The sequence below is a fragment of the Pseudochaenichthys georgianus genome, chromosome 12 (assembly GCF_902827115.2).
Source record: "Pseudochaenichthys georgianus chromosome 12, fPseGeo1.2, whole genome shotgun sequence".
Classification (NCBI taxonomy): Eukaryota; Metazoa; Chordata; class Actinopteri; order Perciformes; family Channichthyidae; genus Pseudochaenichthys; species Pseudochaenichthys georgianus.
Window position 1 is genome coordinate 16,019,838 of NC_047514.1, and position 20,830 is coordinate 16,040,667.

General features: G+C 41.4%; 1 protein-coding gene across 10 annotated transcripts in view; it reads right to left on the bottom strand.

The window, feature by feature from the left end:
- Window positions 1-1,408: 1,408 nt before the first annotated feature.
- Window positions 1,409-20,830, bottom strand: part of dnm1a (dynamin 1a) — a 50,892-nt gene continuing 31,470 nt past the window's right edge. For 6 of the 10 annotated variants that reach the window (XM_071205004.1, XM_034095991.2, XM_034095987.2 and 3 more), the window contains 6 exons: window positions 8,930-9,039; window positions 7,960-8,071; window positions 7,345-7,515; window positions 6,451-6,692; window positions 5,598-5,801; window positions 1,409-3,704 (listed from right to left, as the gene is read on the bottom strand). In XM_071205004.1, coding sequence (XP_071061105.1) covers window positions 3,674-3,704; window positions 5,598-5,801; window positions 6,451-6,692; window positions 7,345-7,515; window positions 7,960-8,071; window positions 8,930-9,039 — 870 coding nt within the window. In that variant the 3' untranslated portion in view covers window positions 1,409-3,673. Of the gene's footprint in view, window positions 3,705-4,741; window positions 4,774-5,597; window positions 5,802-6,450; window positions 6,693-7,344; window positions 7,516-7,959; window positions 8,072-8,929; window positions 9,040-20,830 lie in introns of all 10 variants that reach the window. The other 4 variants (XM_034095992.2, XM_034095993.2, XM_034095988.2 and 1 more) reach the window with 2 other exon arrangements.

The window sequence follows — 20,830 nt, forward strand, 5'->3', positions numbered from 1 at the left end:
TTGGGCAGTTTGACATAAGAGAAAAAAGGAACAGGTGTTGCTAATAATGTTAACGACGCTAAAGCTAAATGCATTTCATCGTTTATTTGATTATTTACACCTGGGCTTTTTCTATTCCTTTTTAAGTGCAGACATTCTGAAAAGCACAGGTGTAATACATAGCATTAATCACAAAAACATTCAACTATGGGATGCCAGTTTATTGTGCAGGCTGGCTCTGGAATAGCTTTGATTGAGCTGAACCTTAGTTAATGTTTTAAGTAACACCTGTGCTTTGCCTCATATGACAAGTCAGAAGCCTGCTGTGAAAGTGGCCTTCCTTTTACCCACTCATTATCACAATTACTACACTCAGAAAAAAACTTGCTAATCATTTTAAAAACCATTAGTTATTGTGAATTTGAAACCCTTAATTCCGGTGGCAAAATGGACTGATTTTTCACATTTTGGATACTATATTGTGGCTAAAGAAAACAATATTAATACTCCAAACCAGTCCCTTCATGGCTTATAATGAAACTGGTTTCTTTAATGTGTTTATTATATTTATAATAATAAATACATAATATTTTCGTAATTTATTCATCTGCTGATAATTCATTTCTAAAAGACCAAGCTTATGTATGCAAACGTAAAAACAAAACATGTGTCCAATACTTGGGTTTAAAGGTACATAAATAACATCAAGTGCAGCACTATTTGTGAAAAGTAATCCTTCATTAGCAAAAGAAGTTGCCGCGCTAAGAGGGAACATGGTAAACATACTATTGCTACCTGCTAAATTAGCATGTTATGTCATGGTCCGGCAGTGGCTCAGTCAGTAGGGGCTTGGACTGTGAGCCGTAGGTCCCCGACCAGACCTAAATATGGAGTGTGGACTGCTACTTGGAGAAGTCCCAGTTCACCTCCTGCCCTGCCGTGGTGCCCTTGAGCAAGGCACCGGACACCCCCCCCTTCCCCCCTCACTCCCATTGCTCGCGCGCCCCGGGCGCTGTACAATAGCTGCCCACTGCTCTTAGATGGATTAAATGCAGAGGCCAAATGTCACTGTGTGTGCTGTGTGCTCTGCATGTGCTGTGTGCTCTGCATGTGTGACCATTAAAAGATGATATTCTATGTTAGCAATGTCTGTGTCTGACAGTCTATGGTGTAAACATGCTAGGATATCGATGTTAGCATTTAGCTCAATGCACTGCTCTGATTTAACAGTCCCCCAGAGCTGCGAACACTTGACTAGTCTTGTAGTAGGCTATATGAAGAGTGAATATTTCAACACAATTACAGATTTGTAGATAACTGTTTTTAATTTATTTTAAAATAAAGTTCACCTGCCTGAATAAATACAATATAGGTTTGAACATATTATAAACGACCATAAAGAGAAAAAGAAGAAACAGAGGAAACGTCATTCAGTACACTGAGGTTTTTAATGGGTTGACAAAGCAATCCTTGTAGGCCGTTTAAAGTCATCATTTCATCCACAGCAGTTTAAACATATGCAGGACCTGCTGATTTCTGCAGTTCAAAAATGCACACTCTCGTTCTGCTCTTCTACACACAGAGAGAAACAAGAAACAAAAAAATACCTCTCTGTTACTATCTTAAGTTTGAAACCTGCTAATGTCTTCATATATGACCGCATTACACATTTGTATACGTTTTTCCAATATCATTTCCTTATACACATACTCATTTAATTTAAATATTCAGCAGACTAAATTCTCTAGACATTGGTATAGTACAAGTCTCATAAGATGCACCACACATATACATAATAACACAATAAGATATGTCCAAGTTAAACTATCTACTGTTAAATAATAACTATAATATGCTTTTTTGTGTTTCTGTTGCAAGGGATCATTGAAGTGCTTTTTAAAGATCAGTTAGGTACAGAGCTCGGTTTTTGAGGCCGGTGGGTTGGTAATTCTTGCTTGGGGTCAGAAAAACAACATCACACTGACAGCAGAGTTCAAGTGCAAAACTGGTGAAAAGGTGAGTTGAACACACACGTTCTCAGACAGCAATGCGAGGGTGAAACTGGAGGATAGTTTAATGCAGACTGTAGCTGTTTTCATGATCTCACTCACCCCCGTGACCACTGAGAGAAGGAAGAAAGAAAAGAAAAGAGAAATAAATAAATAGCCGATCATGAAGATAAAATGCAAAAGTATTCCTGTCAGTATCAGAGGGTCTGATGCATTATGTGATGCAATTGACTTAGAAACACTCCAAATATTTGAAACCTTTCCCATTAGGGACCTCATTCCCTCTGATTAAAAAGGATGTATCCGGAGCTCTCTACAGTCTCAGGGTGCGACCCAGGCCACAGATTCCCTTCCTCTCAGATTAAAATGTACTGATTGTTGTGTTACAGTGGCATGTAGCTGTCTGCAGAAGAATATTCCATATATTGCACTTTCTATTTAGATCCCGCCTCAATAAGTTAAAGCAATGAAAAAGTGTTTGTGAAGAGAAGAGGAGGAAACGGGGAAAAAAGAGCCCCTCTTTACGCCAATAAAAATAGATTTTCATTGTTGCATAGGTTCTGTGGAGGCACAGGCGACAGTGTTTTTAAGAGGTGGTTGTGACACAGCCATGTGAATTGGTTTACGGGAGTCTATTACAGGTCCTTCAGATTATCCCTTTACTAGTGCAAGGGGAGAAAAGAAGGAGGGACAAAAGGAGGAAGAGTATCAGCTCCTGTCTGTGCAGGTATCTGAAGTCATGGAGTCTGAAGGGAATCCTTTCCCCCCTTATTTCATTCAATCTTTTCTTCCTTGTGTAATATGAGTGAGTGATAGTGAGTCTGTTCCATACTTGATCAGTGGATATCAGGGAGATATTCAAAGAAGAGGAGCCAAAGGGATGAAGGAGGGGAGGAAAATAAGTGACACATGACTTAACAGAGAGCAGAACTTCAGTGAAGTTTTAACAAAACAAAGTATTTAGTTTCCAGCTGATTAATTCCTCATAAAAACATGTATTGTCAAAAATAACTGCACTGAAGAATTTGCTCAGGACATTCTGATCTTGATTTGCCATTTGGTGTCAGTTTATTTTACAGTAGCTATCATATTTTTTTTTACCCAGCTTTGAAGATTTAACACTTTTTTCTTCAAGCATGACCAAGGTGAGTTAGTACGCAAGGATTTTTGGCGAAGAAGTCAGGGGAAAAAACACATAAGACAAATGTTTAAAGAGGAAAAGTGAAGTCAGTCAGCAGCCAGGTTACCCATCAGAAAGGCTGGAGTATAATGTAATACTCAGGCATGCTAAGTCTCAAATGTCTTCCACCTTAGGTTTAATAGCAGGATGTAAATATATACTGTATATTTTTGGGTATTTATATAGGCAGTGTGCATGCACATGTGCATACACTGTACAATGTATAAATTATTGTATATTCTTTACATTGTTTAAATTCTGAGGGTGCAGCATGGTCGTATGTCAGTCATGCAAGTGTGTTTCAAGTATTCTGCAACTCTGTGTGAGACAGAAGGTGTGTGTTTGTTTGCGTGCATGTGTGTGTTTGCAGGAAAGGGAGCAGGAGAAGGGAGCCGGCTCAGGTCGGGTGTGGAAGGAAAACGACAGGAAGGTGGCGCTGCTGTCCACGGCTTCTCATCCAGAGGTGGGACAGAGGACGGGCGGGGAGAGGGAGGAGCTCAGAGGTCTAGTGGGTTGGAGAAGGGGGGGGTCTCCGACTGCCATGGACACACAAACGCACAGGAACAGACACAAAGAAGACAGGATGGGAACAAGTTGGATTAATGTTCTCTAGGTGTTTGCAGTCTTCGTTTTAAACTCTGAATTATAGTTTATACATACTTATTGTTATTTAAAGGCCCCCATGTGTTACTCATGCACACACATACAATAACCTTCACTCAAACAGTCACTTATATCATGAGATAACACATGGAAGAAACCCCCAAAACATAACCAATATCACAGAGATATCAGGTACATGACTGCATTGCAGGTAATGTATGTTTGCAGTAGATGCCAAATGCAGGCATTATTATAGTGTTGTCTAAATACATGCATCTTTTTACTAAACTCTGTTGTTGTAATCCTTATAATAATCATATGGTGTTGCTACAGGAGAGCAAAAACCCTTAATACACTTAGCAAACTCTAAGAAAATAACTACAATTACATTTGAGGTGTCATAATTAAGCATACTTTTTATTTTTAGATGCCTGAAAAGGTAAAACTATCATTTTTCCTTTGAAAATGTTTGGGGAATCACCTGCAGTGCTACCTTGCCTAACGCTAAATTATGAAAAATATTGAACGTGGAGATTGACAGATGCCATGACTTTAAACACAAATATTAGACACCTGGAGACACAATTGAATATCATGGCATACTACCTCACATACAACACCAACACAAGAACAACAATTCATTTCTGGTTTTGGAAAGTTGAGTCCTGTCTCACTCATTGATGCTGTAATCTAAGATATGTCCTCTTTTACAAGGCACAATAACACAACCGACACCACCTAATAAATGAACTAGCATCGCATCCAAAGTCAGCCCAAACACTGAAGCAAACACACACACCCTCAGCTCCGAACTGGGTGTGTGTTTGCCCATGCAGCACTCTGAGAAGAGCAAATGAAAAGTGAGAAAAAGAAAATGGCATGCAGTGAAAAGATGCCTCCTGAGAGGAAGAGAAAGAGGGATGATGATGATGATGATGAAGATGAAGATGCCGGAGAGTACCCAACATACCAGAGACTCCTCATTTGTCAGTGATCGTGATTCTGTAGAAGGAACAATAGTCATGTGTGGGACAGAGGGATGAAGAGGAGGTAAAGAGAAAAGGAGTGCAAACAGTTACAGTGCAGGAAGAGACAAACGTCACATGAGCTGAGCTCTCACTTCGGACAGACCAGAATAAGGCGTGGAAAGATGTTTTGATTAAGAGTCTTGACAAAGTCAATTTTGTAAGCTGCATTTGCAGGTGAGAACGTTGCTCAATGACGTTATTGTCTCCTACTTTAAAAAAAGCAAGCTGCTACTCTTACAGTGATACAAAAAAGCCAGCTCACAAACACAGACAAACACAAAGCAGATAAGGTTAATGATGAACAGAAAAGAAAATCCTCCAAAGGCTAACAGTCACTTCTTTAAAGTGCACATTTCTTAATAGGACAGTGGTGAGGTGGGTGTAAGTGATGAATAGTGGAGTGTGATGGTTAACAGTGTGTTGACAGTTCAAAATGCTGGCAGGAAGGTACCAACATGTTTACCTTAACCAAGAACAAAAGAGGAAATAAGATCACTGACGATTAGTTATATCTGTCTATTGATCTATTGAGGGATCTCTATCACTCTATTCATCTACCCTCTAACACAACCAGAGGTCTCCACTTTCATTTGCCTCCTTCATCCCCTCATCCAGGATTCTTCACATCCCCCTTAGTAACATCGAGTATCCACACTTCAGGCTGGATATCTTCGCATAATATTATAAGCCATGGTTTGGATGTTATGTAATCTGTGTAAAACTTAACTCAAATAGGTTTATAAGAAAATGATGTGAGGTAGGGTTGTTTGTTTGAAAGGCCACTCATGTTTGACTCACCTAGGCACACTTGGGGGTGCACGGTTAGGCCGAGAGGGCACAGTGGGTGGTGGCCCGCTGAAAGGGTCTGGGGAAGCCCCTGGGCGGGACGGGACAGGGGGGCCCCCAGCGGGTGGAGGCCCAGGTGGAGGCCCCCGAGAGCCCGGGCGGGCCGGAGGTCCTGGTGGAGCTCTGCGGTTTGGAGTGGGACTGGTGGCTGGAGACCTGGAGGAAGACAGAGGAGACATCAACTACTGCATTAACAAATATAAAGAAACATTATGATAATAAAACGCAAATTCTTATAGTTATATAGTAACCCAAATAAAACAAAAATATTCTGACTTCAAGGATAAACGGTGTTACCAAAAGGTGAATAAGGTAGAAAAAAAAATGCAGTTTGTTTACAGTAAAACATCCTATATATCAGGGCATGACTTATAAGGACAAACCATTCTAAAAGAAGCTTTAAATTATAGATGTAAATAAAAATGGAAAGTTTGTTGCAAGTGTTAACAAAGTGAATGCTTGAGGCCTACAGTAGAAGTATATAAACCAAATTTAGAAAGAAACGACTGCAAGTAAATAGGGTAGCATTTTATATTTAAATATGCAAATGAGGCATTATCTAATGCTTAGTTTTTGTTATTTTAGGGGGAATCTAGTGAAGAAAATAGACATAGTAAGTAAACACCTAAGTGCGTAATTTAGATTACTTTTTGTAGTTTTTCCCGAAAGACGATGTGTTATGGAAGTAAGAACAAGTCAAAAATCTTAAAATGTACCAGTGCATGAAAAAATCTATATTTTTCCTGTAGTGTCTCCAAAAACAACCTGTAATGCTGTTCTTCCGCCCCTTCCCATCGTCTCTTACCTTCCTCCCATGTTGGCCCGTTGCACCTGCAGCCAGGAGTCGTCCACGGGAGGCGGCATGCTGGTGGTGACAGTGGTCGTGCTGATGTCACCGATGATGCTGAGGGCCTCCCGCAGGGCGTGGTACATCCGGAGCATCTCGTCCCGGTGGTGGGCCTGCTCCTGAGACTCCTCCATCAGCGAGCCCTGGTCCCCGCACGAATACAGCTGGGCCAGAAGGTCTGCGTTGATGAACTCTTTAGTCTGGACGAAATGGGAGAGATATCTACTGTCATGGAAAGACCATATTGAATATCTGTGCAAAAGGACAGCACAAATAATGTATTGTCTCTTAGGTCTATTGGGGCCAGCAGAGAAATTCTTCCGTTGTTCTTTACATCTGTGATTTTGTCTATTCTACAGTACTGCAATACTACCTGGTACAAGTGTTTGTCAACAGCTTTAAAATCCAAACTGCTCCACCTGTTTAAAATCTGCTCAAAGATTGTTGGTCAATCCTGTCAGAGACTTTACGACTCAGCATACCATAATAACCTAGTGAGGCTGAGATACAGGGTCCCGCGATTCAATAAAGTCAGACTGAAGCACTCCTTTCAGCACCAGTCAATCCTCACAGTAAATACAGAGCTAAATCCCAGATCAAATGCACGCTGAAGGCTCTTTGAGCATGTCTCTCAGTGATTGTGCTGTTATGTTAAATGTTTGCGGTTTGTTTTTCATGTATTGTGTCTTGATATTTGTCTATGTTGTTGTAACACATGGAGCTGCTGTGATGCAAGTCAAATTTCAGACTTGATCTGACCATTAAAGTATAATCGTATATTTTGTTATAAAACGGTCTGTTCTTTTTAGTTTTTTTAGAGGTTTGGGACATTAAATCTCAGTTGATGCTCACATTGTTTATCATGAGGTGCATGATGGTCTTCGGCATTAAGTCACGGACGGTCTTGTTGACGATGGCCATGTAGGAGTCAACCAGGTTACGGATGGTCTCCACCTGCCGCTCCAGTTGAGGGTCCATGCTGTGCATTATGTTATCTGAGCCGTTTTCATCACTGCCCTCGCTCTGTAGGTCGGATGAGAGGAAGGACAGAGGACATAGAGTTTAAAATCAGTTCCGCTTCAGGGGTTGAGAAGAAGAGAGAGAAGATACAGGATTTAAGATGACTGGCAACTCGGAATAAGATGGTTAAAACATAATCGCCCTCAATATAAACTAAGTGTGACACGTTATATAAAAAAACGAAAAGTTATGAAAATGACCAACATAATATACCTTTCCTTCATTTTCCTATAAGGTGAAACAGCGATGAGGAAAACAGACATCGAAAGAGGACAGATAGAGTAGCACATGAGAAAGATGGCAACATTTAAATAAACTCCAAGCTAATTGGTAAAAAAGCAAAGACAATAGTATATGGGATGTAAAGTGTATCAACTTACTATATATGAACACTGTTATTCCAATCCTTGGCCTATTTATGTATGCATAAAAAAATATATATCTCACCGTGATCCGTTCAGGATAAACTCCGGCTCTGAGGAAGGAGGCCTTCCAGGCATCGATGTCTTCCTGCGTCTCACAGGCCAGCTCCAGCTGACGGTAGTCCTTATAAACGTTCCTGTGGACGCACAACGCTGAGTGAGCTTTATCTTTCTAGATATCACTCTATTCTCTTTTACTACCCCTAATGTGTAACCTGAGCAGCTGTATATTCCCTTGAACCAGCGGTGGAAATGACTTTGACCTATTACCGTGAGACTGTACTACATTTCAGAGGCAAATATTGGGGTCTATATTTGAACTACTCTACACTTATTTTACTGCAATGGTTACTAACATACTTTATATATACAGATTTGACTAAGATTCAACTATGGTATAGATTTATTTGACTATTATTTACTTATGTTATAGATTTCACGGTTCAAGGTTTTTATTTTGTCATACGAACATAGCTACAGTGTAGTTATGACGATGAACATCTTAGGTCACAGGCTCCTCCAACAGTGTAACACAATAAACAGACACAGAAATATAGTGCAAGTAAATAGTAAATAGTAATACAAAAATTGTTTAAAAAAATGAAATAGTGAAAATAAGAGTCTACAGTATATGCAAGTTATTGGAATATGATATATTAGATAAATAAATAATTTCTAAGTAGCAGATGAATGTTATGGATGTTGTTTCAACAGTTCAGGTGTTTGTTTAACATTTAACAGTTTACAAAGCTGTTTAAGTCTGCTTTCCTTAGCCAATTTCAACATTTGAGGCACTGCTTTACTTTAATGTAATACTTTATTTATGTGTAGGGTAATTGTGCTTGTATTAGCTGTTGCTTTGTTCGGTTGTTAGTCTGAGCAAACAAAGAAGTCAGGTAGAATTTATTTTTATAATTTTAACTTTGCGTTATGTGATCAATAATATGTATCTGCTGCATGTGTGTAGTTTGACGTGTGCAAATGTATAATATCACCTCTGTTCGGTGTTGAAGAGGGCGAAGATGTGCTTGCTGGACATGAAGCCTTTCTCCACCTCGCGCAGCTTCAGGTTGTCCACCTGTAGCATGTACTTCTTTTCCTTCTCCTACAGGAGGCGGAAGAGAAACACAGCGGTTACACATGTGAGCAAGAGAAAGAAAGAGACTGACTTTCTCCATGGGTAAGGAATTGGACTTAAAAGTAAAAAAACCGCCATAGAGTTTTATAGTATTTTACATAAACATTTCTATTTGTATAGTAGACCAAAATGAAAGATGCAAACGCTCAAGCTACATTACAGGGTTTTTATTGTGGAATGATCGATCTACTACACTGTATGAATACTTTATACTTTAACAGAAACAATGACAGAAACTTAAAAGAGACACAAAAGAAAAGATGATAAAAGAACTCAGGGAAATCAGGAGTGAACGCTCACATTATTAAATTTAACAGCAGCCAAAAAGAAAAAAAGGCAAGAGAGACGAATGGGAAAGTCGCACACAACCCTCAAGTCTGTGGTTTTGATTACAGTTGTGCTGGGTAAAAAAAAAGAAAAGGAAAAGGGGCGAGCAACAAATGAGAAACACATATATACAGAGAGAGAGAGAGAGAGAGAGAGAGAGGAGAGAGAGAGAGAGAGAGAGAGAGAGAGAGAGAGAGAGAGACAGAGAGAGAGAGAGAGTGGGTGGGAGGGAAAAAACGCGTTCCAGTGAGTGTAGAAATCTCTTGTAGGCCTACTAGTAAATCTACAGACAACATGTGATATCCAGACATCCAACTATTTATGAATCAGGGAACCTCAAAGTTAGTCAGCTACAGCCTGCACGCACGCACGCACGCACACACACACACACACACACACACAGAGTTGTGGTTTAACTCCTGAAAGTGTATTGTTACCAAAGGGACGTTTCTTTAAAAAGAGTGCGTTTGAGTGCTTGTGTGAACTTTTACTATCGACGGTAAAATTACTATTTTGAAAAAAGAGAAGCCAAAAATAGTACAGGGTGAATGAGTTTCTTTAAACATACTCTCAATACACACACAAACACACACACACAGAGACACACACACATTGCTTTGGTTGCAAACAGCACCTTTGAGCGTAGTCTCTAACTAACCTTAGAACCATCTGGATGGCTAACCACGGGACTGCCCTGCCCAACCCAGTGTGTGTGTGTGTGTGTGTGTGTGTGTGTGTGTGTGTGTGTGTGTGTGTGTGTGTGTGTGTGTGTGTGTGTGTGTGTGTGTGTGTGTGTGAGTTTGTGTATCTACATGTGTTAGAGAAAAGGAGACAGGGGGTTGTGTGTGACCAAACTCCTTCATCAAAGGATTTATGACCTGTGCAGCCAAATGGTCAAATCCCCTAAATGCATGTAAAAGCTCAAACACACACATGCACACACACGCACACACGCACACACACACACACACACACACACACACACGCGCACACACACACACACGCAGCGCACACACACACACACACACACACACACACACACACACACACACACACACACACACACACACACTTGGCTGTGACGGTAACCCCAGGTGTCCTCTATACGAAAGAAACTAAACAAGCAGTTGCCCCAGACTGCTGACATCATCATAAATAGGGTTAAGAGGTCCCTGTCCTCCGTCTCTGAGTTTGTTCAGTAACTTCTCCATCTCCCTCCTTTTTTTTTTCTGCCTCACTGTTCATCTTTTTCCCCCTCCTCTTTTCCCTTGTTCCTTCACTCTCTAGCTTTCCCTCTCCCTGGGACTGAGCAACCTTGGACTGATTCATACATTTTCCTCTCCTCTGGCCAGTAAATCCAGTCAGCGGAGTTGGAAAGGAACGGGAAAGAAGGGGGGGGGGGACTGACTGTGTGCACAATGTGGGGAAAGTATGTAGAAACTGAATTAAAGACAAGATTAAATGGCTAAGTATGTAATAAAACCAGATAGAAACAATATTATTAATATGGGTTACGGCAGTGGCTCAGTCAGTAGGGGCTTGGACTGGGAGCTGTAGGGTCGCCGGTTCAAGTCCCCGACCAGAACTAAAATGTGGAGTGTGGACTGCTACTTGGAGAGGTCCCAGTTCACTTCCTGCCCTGCCGTGGTGCCCTTGAGCAAGGCACCGGACACCCCCCTTCCCCCCGCACTCCCATTGCTCCCCGGGCGCTGTACAATAGCTGCCCACTGCTCCTAGTACCAGACTCCTGGTTCTAGGATGGGTTAAAAGCAGAGAACACATTTCACTGTGTGTGCTGTGTGCTCTGCATGTGTGACCATTAAAGAGTGTTTCATCCCTCCCAATTATATTCTATTCTTCTACTAAGAGAAGTAAGAAGAATTTTGATGCACCTACAAATTGTAAGAAAATTAAAACATGAAATAAGAAGGTCTGCATGTGAGTAGTATTGCAGTATCCCCACAGTTTCCTCGTTTGTATCCTTTCTCTATCCAGTCTTGCATGTGTGTGTTTTGTTTCGTGTGTGTAGTTGTGTTGAGGGAAGTTGGGAGTTGAGTGCTTTCCCATATGCTCCCATAAAAGCCAGCCAGCAATAGCGGCCAAAGGTACAGATTTCCGACGCTAAGCACGCACACAGTGATGCATGAGAAAACACACTCAGACATACAGATGCACACATGACATTTATTAGCTTTACGAGAGAAAAACATATGAAGCACACACTCACACACACTTTATTTGACCTTTATCCACTGCAATTTTACTTTGCATGAATCCCAAACTCTGTAAATCCACTTTCGAGAGACAGACACTGCCGGTGAGATATGGATGTGTGATGGGTAACGCACTTCTTAGCTGTCAGTAGACTTCCCTTCCCTTTGCAAAACTATGACCTAATACTCCACATTAAAAATGGACCTGGAAAGAGCATTTAAACGTGCAAATTTCACCACTGGAGTCTAATTGTTTGAGGGGGAGATTGTACAAGCAACATCTTAAAGGTCCCTATAATACGGTTTTTCATCAATATATTATAGGACTCAGATATATACAAACATGTCTCTGAAGTGTTTGGCTGGAAATACCAAACAGATCATGCATTGCAGCATCCCATAAACCCCTCTGTTTCAGCCCTGTTCCAAAAGTGCTGATTCTGTGTCTTTTACTTTAGATGAGAATAAGGAGCCACTCCCCACGCCCCTCTGAGAGATATTTGGTTAAAAATAACACAATGGTGCTCTAGGAGGAGATTCAGGGGATAAGGTGGGGGGTGTTACCTTGGTTATATGGTGTTACCTTGGTTATATGGTTATCATAAAGTGGCCAAAATCTGATCAGCTCATTTTCAGACAGGTTTTTATATACATGGATCAGGACAAAAAGTGAGCCAATCTTTTTTCCTGAAACGTTCAGAATCTCTTTACACAGAGAGGACACCTGTTTATGTATAAAAAAAACATGAAAAAGTGGATTTTGCACAACAGGTGACCTTTAAAACATTTAAGCCATTGTGTGATTTAAATAAAGGACTCAAGTTTTAATCGATAAAAGACATTTACTGACAGTTATCATCAACAGTGACGTTATCACAGTCCTGTGCCACAGGTCTTTTTTGCTGTTTTTGAAGTTTATTCACGAGTCCCTCAATCAATCAATCAATCAATCAATGTTTATTTATATAGCCCAATATCACAAATGTTACATTTGTCTCAGTGGTCTTCACAGTGTGTACAGAATATCAGTATGACAATACGACACCCTCTGTCCTTAGACCCTCACATCGCACAAGGAAAAACTTCCAAAGAAAACCCAGTAACCCTCCAGCAAACGTCTCTCCTTTTCCGGGACAGCCTCTTGCCACTGCTTTCGGAAGGCGCTGTGGCTGGAAATGTTTTGGACGATGTCATGTCCGTGGCGCCTCACGTCCACAGCAGCATCCACACATATTTTGCTAACAGCCATTAGGAAGTGTTTGGTGAAGTTTTTGCCACCTGTGAGTGTCTGTGTGGCTCCAAGGATGTGGCATAACTGTCTGAGGTGCAGAGCAGCGCTGACTCTAGCTGCAGTGCTTCCGTGACCCAGCCCCGCACTCAGGGCTTTAATAGTGTAACTGGGACTGCAGTTTTGAACCATGGCGTCCAAAGCCAGATTAGCCTTCTGCTGGATGAATTTGTTGGACTCAGACACTTTTAGTATGAGAGCGTGGCCTGTTTCCTCCACAAAGTCATTCATGGTCCTCTTGAGGTGAGCATACATCTCACCCAGGGTGGCAATAGCAGCGCAGGACACCATAGAGCGTGGGTTTTTAACCTCCTTTATGACAACCACACATACTTTACGAAGTGTGGCCTTCACTACCTCCGGGTGATTCTGTAAAAGGTCTTGGATAGATGTTAAACCATACATTTTTTGTTGCCATTCATCAGAGCTAAGCAGTTTGAAGATTTTGCCCAGGCTTAGTTCGGGACAGGGCTTCAGTCGATGCTTGTCTTCGTCAGTCTTTGGAGAAGTCTGTTTAGATGGCTTGTCTGTGGTAGGAGGAGAGGAAGTGAAAGATGGCAGAGGGATGGACACCTCAGCCAGGCTTTTAACCTCCACGGTTTTGAGACTTGGTCCCTTTCCTCTGGTGATCATCTCAGCTACCTTAAAGGCTTCCTGCCTCAGATGGGCATGAATGGCCTCATCCTCCATCAAGGTCCAGAAGTTTTGCTCAACACCTTCTCCAGGAGTCCCATCATCCAACTTGTATTTTGTAGTCCTCCGGTTAGCTGAGTCTTGTGCAATTAGGTCAGCCACCTTGTAGGCTTCACGTTTGAGATGACGATGCATGGACTCATCCACCATGACAGACCAGAAGCTCTTCTTATCAACCTTTTGTTTACAACTCTGCTGGTCTGCCATTATCTTTGGTTACTTCTGACTGCCCCAATCACACATCAGCCAACATTTGAAATAGAATGAAGAGTAAAACAAACATTCCAATTCAAATCAACATAGCAACAGGGTCTGAGTGGTGGAAATTGTTTTGTGTTTAAATGCTATTGCAAAGAACTGTGAGTCTTGTAGCTGGCTAACTTCTGTATAAAACAACTTGTGGCAACACACTATGATGAGGTTTTGCACACCGGTCAAAACAGCAAAGGAGGAGTACAAAGGGGGAACTGACTCTTTAACCTGGGATACTATGGGTTACCTGCTGTCTCAATACGCACGCACGCACGCACATGCGCGCGCACACACACACACACACACACACACACACACACACACACACACACACACACACACACACACACACACACACACACACACACACACACACACACACACACACACACACACACACACACACACACACACACACACACACACACACACACACACACACACACACACACACACACACACACACACACACACACACACACACACACACACACACACACTGCACTTGGTAGTTAACCTGTGGTGTTTGGAGCAAAGTACTTTCCATGGTTTTATTTTGCTAGTGAGTAATAGCGGGCTCATTATGAGGAGCCAGAGGAAGTTCACTTCTGGATTCATAAAGTCACTCCACCACTCTGCATACCTTCCAAAAAACATCTCAAACACTAATTCAAAATGTGGATGAAATACAGCCTTTCTTTCACACAAACAGAAACGATACAGCATGTACGCACACATGGGGGCCTTACACAAACCATATCCAATTAACACTTTGTAACATATCTGTGTAGTTTGGTGGGCAAAACCAAGAAGATAGTCCTTTACGGCATCCATGTTGTTTTAAGGGGCTGCATATCTCAGTGTGTCTGAGTGTGTGTGTGGTGTGTATGTTGATCGGAGTCTGATAGAAAAGTCCTGGTGACTTGGGCCATGCATCAAAGGGCTGCAGAGAAGCCGCACGGCATCTGGGAGCAATAACGCTGCCTCTAACCCTTCATTACCACAAAGACTGGGCCCTGGGTGGCAGCCAACGGCAATTTTCACAACCCTCCTCCTCACCTCCCTCCGATTTTCTTTCCCTCCATTCTTCCACCATTGCCCTATTGAGTTTTTTCTCTCAAAAAATTGTTGTAATGTGTACGTGATGTGAAAGGGGAAAGACATAAAAAAGAGGGGACTTGTGTTTGAAGAACTTGTGGTGAAGATTGTTTAGCTTCTACACTCAATGCCAAATTATACTTGTTCAATCAAATTACATTAATTACAAAATGATTCCATTTGTGGCGAACTTTACGTTTTTTTCCGCTATAAAAAGAGACAAATATTGCTGAGTCTACATACGGTATAAAATGAAAAACACTTAGGCGAGCAATATCTAAGTTTAGTGATTATCTGTCTTTAAGAAATAACATTTGAACTTTAATGCTGTTTGGATATTATTTAAAGTAAAGTCCACGTGTTGCCAAACAGCAAACAATTAGGCCGAGAGCATTGCTATTGGGAACAGCTAGATTGGAGCTATTCTGGGACAATGTATAAAAACACACAGCTGTCGGTGACTCATTGAGCTTCAAGGTTGTGCAATAACGCTCATAACAAATTACCTTGGGCAGCGCGCCAGTGTCCTCACTTTCTAATACTTCATATATCATGGGAAGTGCTACTTGATATCAGCAGACACAAAGGTTTTCTTTTTATATCTCCCTTGTCAGCTTTAGACAAATGTTTCAGGAAAACAAATCTAATTTGAAATGCCCATTTTCACAGGGATAACGCTCACATTTTCTTATAGTGAAAAAATAAGCATTTATTGTATGACATGTTTAGTTTGGCTGGTGATTCTCGCTATCATTACTTCGTTTTTTTCTGCACCAATCTCAGCTGATTCAGCTGACTTTAGTAAAGTGACAGCCTTTGTGCTCTGCTCAGCTCTTCCTGTGGGAATGCTCACAAACACAAATAAACTTTCTGGAACTCAAGTGTCCACATGACAATGACACATTCAGCCAGCATTCCGGTTTCAAACACCGGCTGGCAGGTCAAAGCGATACCTTCCTGTTTGGCAGCTAATTGCCAAGCAGTTAATTATCTGCTCTGCGTTTACTTCTGCAGAAGGTCAGTGTTACAACCTAGGGGCTGGCCGGGACATGTGATCAATCACTGCTGACCACCAAAGAGTAAAAGAAAGGGGGAAGAGGCACCGCAGCCCGCTAACCAGATAAACACGTAAAAATCCCCTCACGTCTATACTGCTGTCTGATAGAGGGCAAAGCTCTGTTCAAACTGTGTTTAACTCTGCAAAGATACATTTAGAAAAATCATGTAACTCACAATTAGGGATTTAAAAATATTTATCTGTGAGCCGGGAACTGACAAACACCTGTGAATAGTCTCTTAGTTTTTGCATGTGAAGCAAATACTGTTAGATGTAATTACGGGCGGATAAGAGGAACAAACGTACAAACTGAAACACTCACATGTGAGGTGAGCGTGTGATGTCAGAATAAATTAAGGTAAAACGTTCACATGTGTGTGAAGTTACTCAGGGGGTTTCAGCTGCAACTTTTTGGCAAAGGTTTCACACCGGTAAATGCTTATTATGTAGAGTCCTAACATTAACTTGTGGCATTACTGTATAAAATGCAAATTAGGGGAAAACCAGGAAGGGTGGTAATCCCAAACACTAATCCTGTTAGGCTAACACATCGCAGATCCAGATACAGTAAGGCCAAAATGAACTGCTAAAATACTTTTTATAGTAAAACCAACCGCCAGAGTATAAAATGTGCAATTCTTAATCAAAATTGTTGAGGGCGTGTTGGGGCTGAATTTATTTGTATGACATAATAGTGCCAATGGTGGGCAGTTCCAAGGGTGGAGAGGGTTTTTATTTTTTTACTTAACACATTTACAGTAAATCTAGTCTTGTAAAACATGATATTTATTAACTTGAAATTCTCTCACTTATGTCAAGGTTAAAGAGTCAATTGGATCTCAGGTAAGTCTTTAAAACAAAACAAAAAAACGATAAGATAAGTAAAACAACATGAAAATATATTAAATGAAAAATGCCACCCTAAAGTCCATGTCTTGTGTTATTATACACATGCATTACATGTCTGTCAAGCCCTCTTCAAAGGAGCCTGCAGAGTCTCACACACACATATCAAAATTACAACACACACACACACACACACACACACACACACACACACACACACACACACACACACACACACACACACCACACACACACACACACACACACACACACACACACACACACACACACACACACACACACACACACACACACACACACACACACACACACACACACACACACACACACACACACACACACACACACACACACACACACACACACACACACACACACACACACACACACACACACACACACACACACACACACACACACACACACACACACAGAATACAATATGCCAGAAGACATTAAGTGCACGAATGTGTTTTCTTTTTATCCGTCTGGTTCCTGTTTGAGTCTAATCTCAGGCTTTGTTTCTCTAATGATTTTTGTATTAACATTATGTTCTGGATATGTGCGGAACAATCAGGTAGAAAGAATGATAATTTACTTAAAGTCAAACAAACATTACTCATTTATCTCATCAATCAGGCAGGATCAACTTTGAATTATCCCACAAACCACCCTGTGTACCTCCCCGGCCCACTCGGACACACTGCGGTCTTCACTCCTCTCTTGTTTCTCATTTGCAATCTCTAACCCACTTTTCTACTGTTTCTTTTTCAATAAGACACACTCTTATTCATCCATTACCCCTTTGGGTAATTCTTTCTGTTTTTTGTTTGTTTTTTGAAATGCTCACATATTTGCTAACTTTGATTAACTTCAGTAGATGTATTAGTAGAGTTGTGTGTCCAATAGTTACAAAATTTAAATTTGTAAAAGGTAGGCACTGATAGAGAAGCTATTTGAACATTTCTGTTTATCTTGTGTTATCACCAGTGTGTGAGTCTGTATTTGAACTATTCAAAATTGATAAAAGGCCCGCACACATGTAGGATACCTAACTTTACTATTTACTTTATACTTTTAGTTCATGACATCTCAGAAGATGATACAGAACTTTGTACTCATTTCAGATGTCTATGAGTTTTTGGCAGTTCTACTTTAAATACATTTCACCTTTAAACTTCTCACATGGTTTCATTCAAATAAATACGCAAGGCCCAAAGAGATAAAAAAGTATCCAATAAATGTCACAAAAAGTCAAATATAAGAGAAAAGTCAATCAAATGAATTTGTATGGCAGAACGTTGTGTTTGCCTCTATCCAACTCAATTATTCATTTGAAATACTTTTTAAAGAGGGGGCCGATCCCTAGCCTGAGCACAACTCCATCAAACTATTTAACAATGTTGTAGTTAAAACTATCCACACAACAATAGCACCTTTCTAAAAAACAGTTATGTCCTTGAATGCAGGACTTCAATGTATTGTTAGTACTTATATTTCTGAATCTAAATACCTCTAATACCACTTTCCCTCTGACTATAACACTATGATATTGGATAATATCTAAAAAAAGAAATCTATATTTTCATTTGAACAGAGACATTATAATAACAACGTGATACTTTGAGTGAGAGGGAAAAAATAAAACCAAGCTATTTTGTGGTTTGCATTCATGTTATCCAACAAGAATAATTGCGATTGGACATGCTATCTTTTTAAAAAGAAATATCTTTGAGCTTCCACTTAGAGCTGATTGCTGACAATTGTATAACATACAGGAGATCACATTGTGGGGCGGCCTGTATGGGTTTGGCAGCAGCATATACAAGCTAAGTCTCACCACACGGATGCAAACACTCGAAAGATACAATTACACACGCATAAACTGAAAAAAGTCGTTTGCTTTATACAATATCAAAATACAAAAATGGGAAAAATAGAGTTGATAACTTCTCATTAAAATGTTAACCAGCAGTATTTCATGACAAGACGCAATAACATGGAATCACGCATTACACTCGATACGTGTATATGTGTGTGTTTGCATGTGTGTGTGCATACTTTCTCAGTGTTTCTGGCTCTACTGACTAAGAGTTTGAAAAAGAAGCTGCCTGCCTGGTCATCCAAACAGTGGAAACAATGTCGGTGCAACCGCAGCGCTCCCCCCACCCATTAACATTCACTCCTTCCAATCCCTAAAACTCCAAACTTTACTGCAACAATAATGAGGATTGATTCTCTGTTCCTGCTCCTTTCTCAACAACATTTTTCATATTTATTGTTACATCTTTTTTCGCCCCACATTTTTAAGTTGCTTCCGTCTTTCATCTCCATTTTCCTCTCACTTTCCCTCCACATCCCTCCATCTCTGCCTGTACTGCTGAGTCGTCTCTCCCGGGATTGAGCCTGCTTTGATTTGGAGCTCAGAAACCATAGCTAAAATAAACATACAGCCTTGGCCACCTCCACACACACACACACACACACACACACACACACACACACACACACACACACACACACACACACACACACACACCACACACACACACACACACACACACACACACACACACACACACACACACACACACACACACACACACACACACACACACACACACACACACACACACACACACACACACAACACACACACACACACACACACACACACACACACACACACACACACACACACACACACACACACACACACACACACACACACACACACACACACACACACACACACACACACACACACACACACACACACACACACACACACACACTTTCGCCCTGGTTCTGATTTACCAGTAGTATGTCACCCTTCACCAGCACCCCCGTCCATATGTGTGTGTGTGTGTGTGTGTGTGTGTGTGTGTGTGTGTGTGTGTGTGTGTGTGTGTGTGTGTGTGTGTGTGTGTGTGTGTGTGTGTGTGTGTGTGTGTGTGTGTGTGTGTGTGTGTGTGTGTTGCAAAGGCTGCTGCATAAAGGGCCCTTTATTCGAGTCGGACAGGGAGAGGAAATCAGCTTTAGAAGTAAAAACAGAGGGAGCCAGAGAGAGATGGAGACCACAGGGCTGCACATCTGGAGTTATTACAAGGCTTCCTCTCGCTTGCCAAGAAAACGCCGACATTCCTGCCCTCGCTACAAAGACCGTGGAGCCTCTGCTCTCACTCCTACACACACATCCATCACTTAAACCACATATACACTCACATGTACCATAAGCAGAGATGTGCATATACACTGAAATGGAAGGGACGAACATGCAGGCGCTTTACGAAACACATCTAACGCAGGCGTCCTCCTATCTTCCCACATAAGCTTTTACTAAAAAGTTCCCTTCCTCTGCAGCCAATCCTTCACTCCCTTTCCAAACTTTACAACACACACGCCAAATGAATGTGTCTCACTTCCTGTTCACCTTTGACCTTCCACTTTCTCCCCAAAAGCCAGAGAAGAAAGAAAGAAAGGGAGAGAGGGGGGAAGCCAGACAGAGGGAGGGGAGAGAGGGAGAAGAGAGGAGAGGAAAAATGGGGGGCTGGCGAGCTCCTCCTCCTTCTCTCTCCATATCTCCTCTCTCTCTCTCTCCTTCCTTTTTCTCCTTCTGTCTTTCGAAGGAGAAACTTGATGGCCAGTTCTTTGCCACGTCGAGCCTCCAGCCGGTCCAACTTTCTCGCTTCACTCGCGGCTTTTTCGTTAATCTTAATGCTAAGCAAATCCAAATGTATTTGTATTTGGACACCAATGTCCTGATTTTGGTGTAAGAGTGCTGAATGAACGGACGCCGGGAGAGGAATTGGGGCTAAACAGACCAGAAGGAAACGCAACAGATATCAGCCAAGAAGAAGAGACTTCGCTCAAGACAGCAAGATTGAGAGTGGAGATGTCGAGTAGCAAGTATTCCCTTTGATATTTATTTCCGTTTTGCATGTGTCAAGGCGACTCATAGTT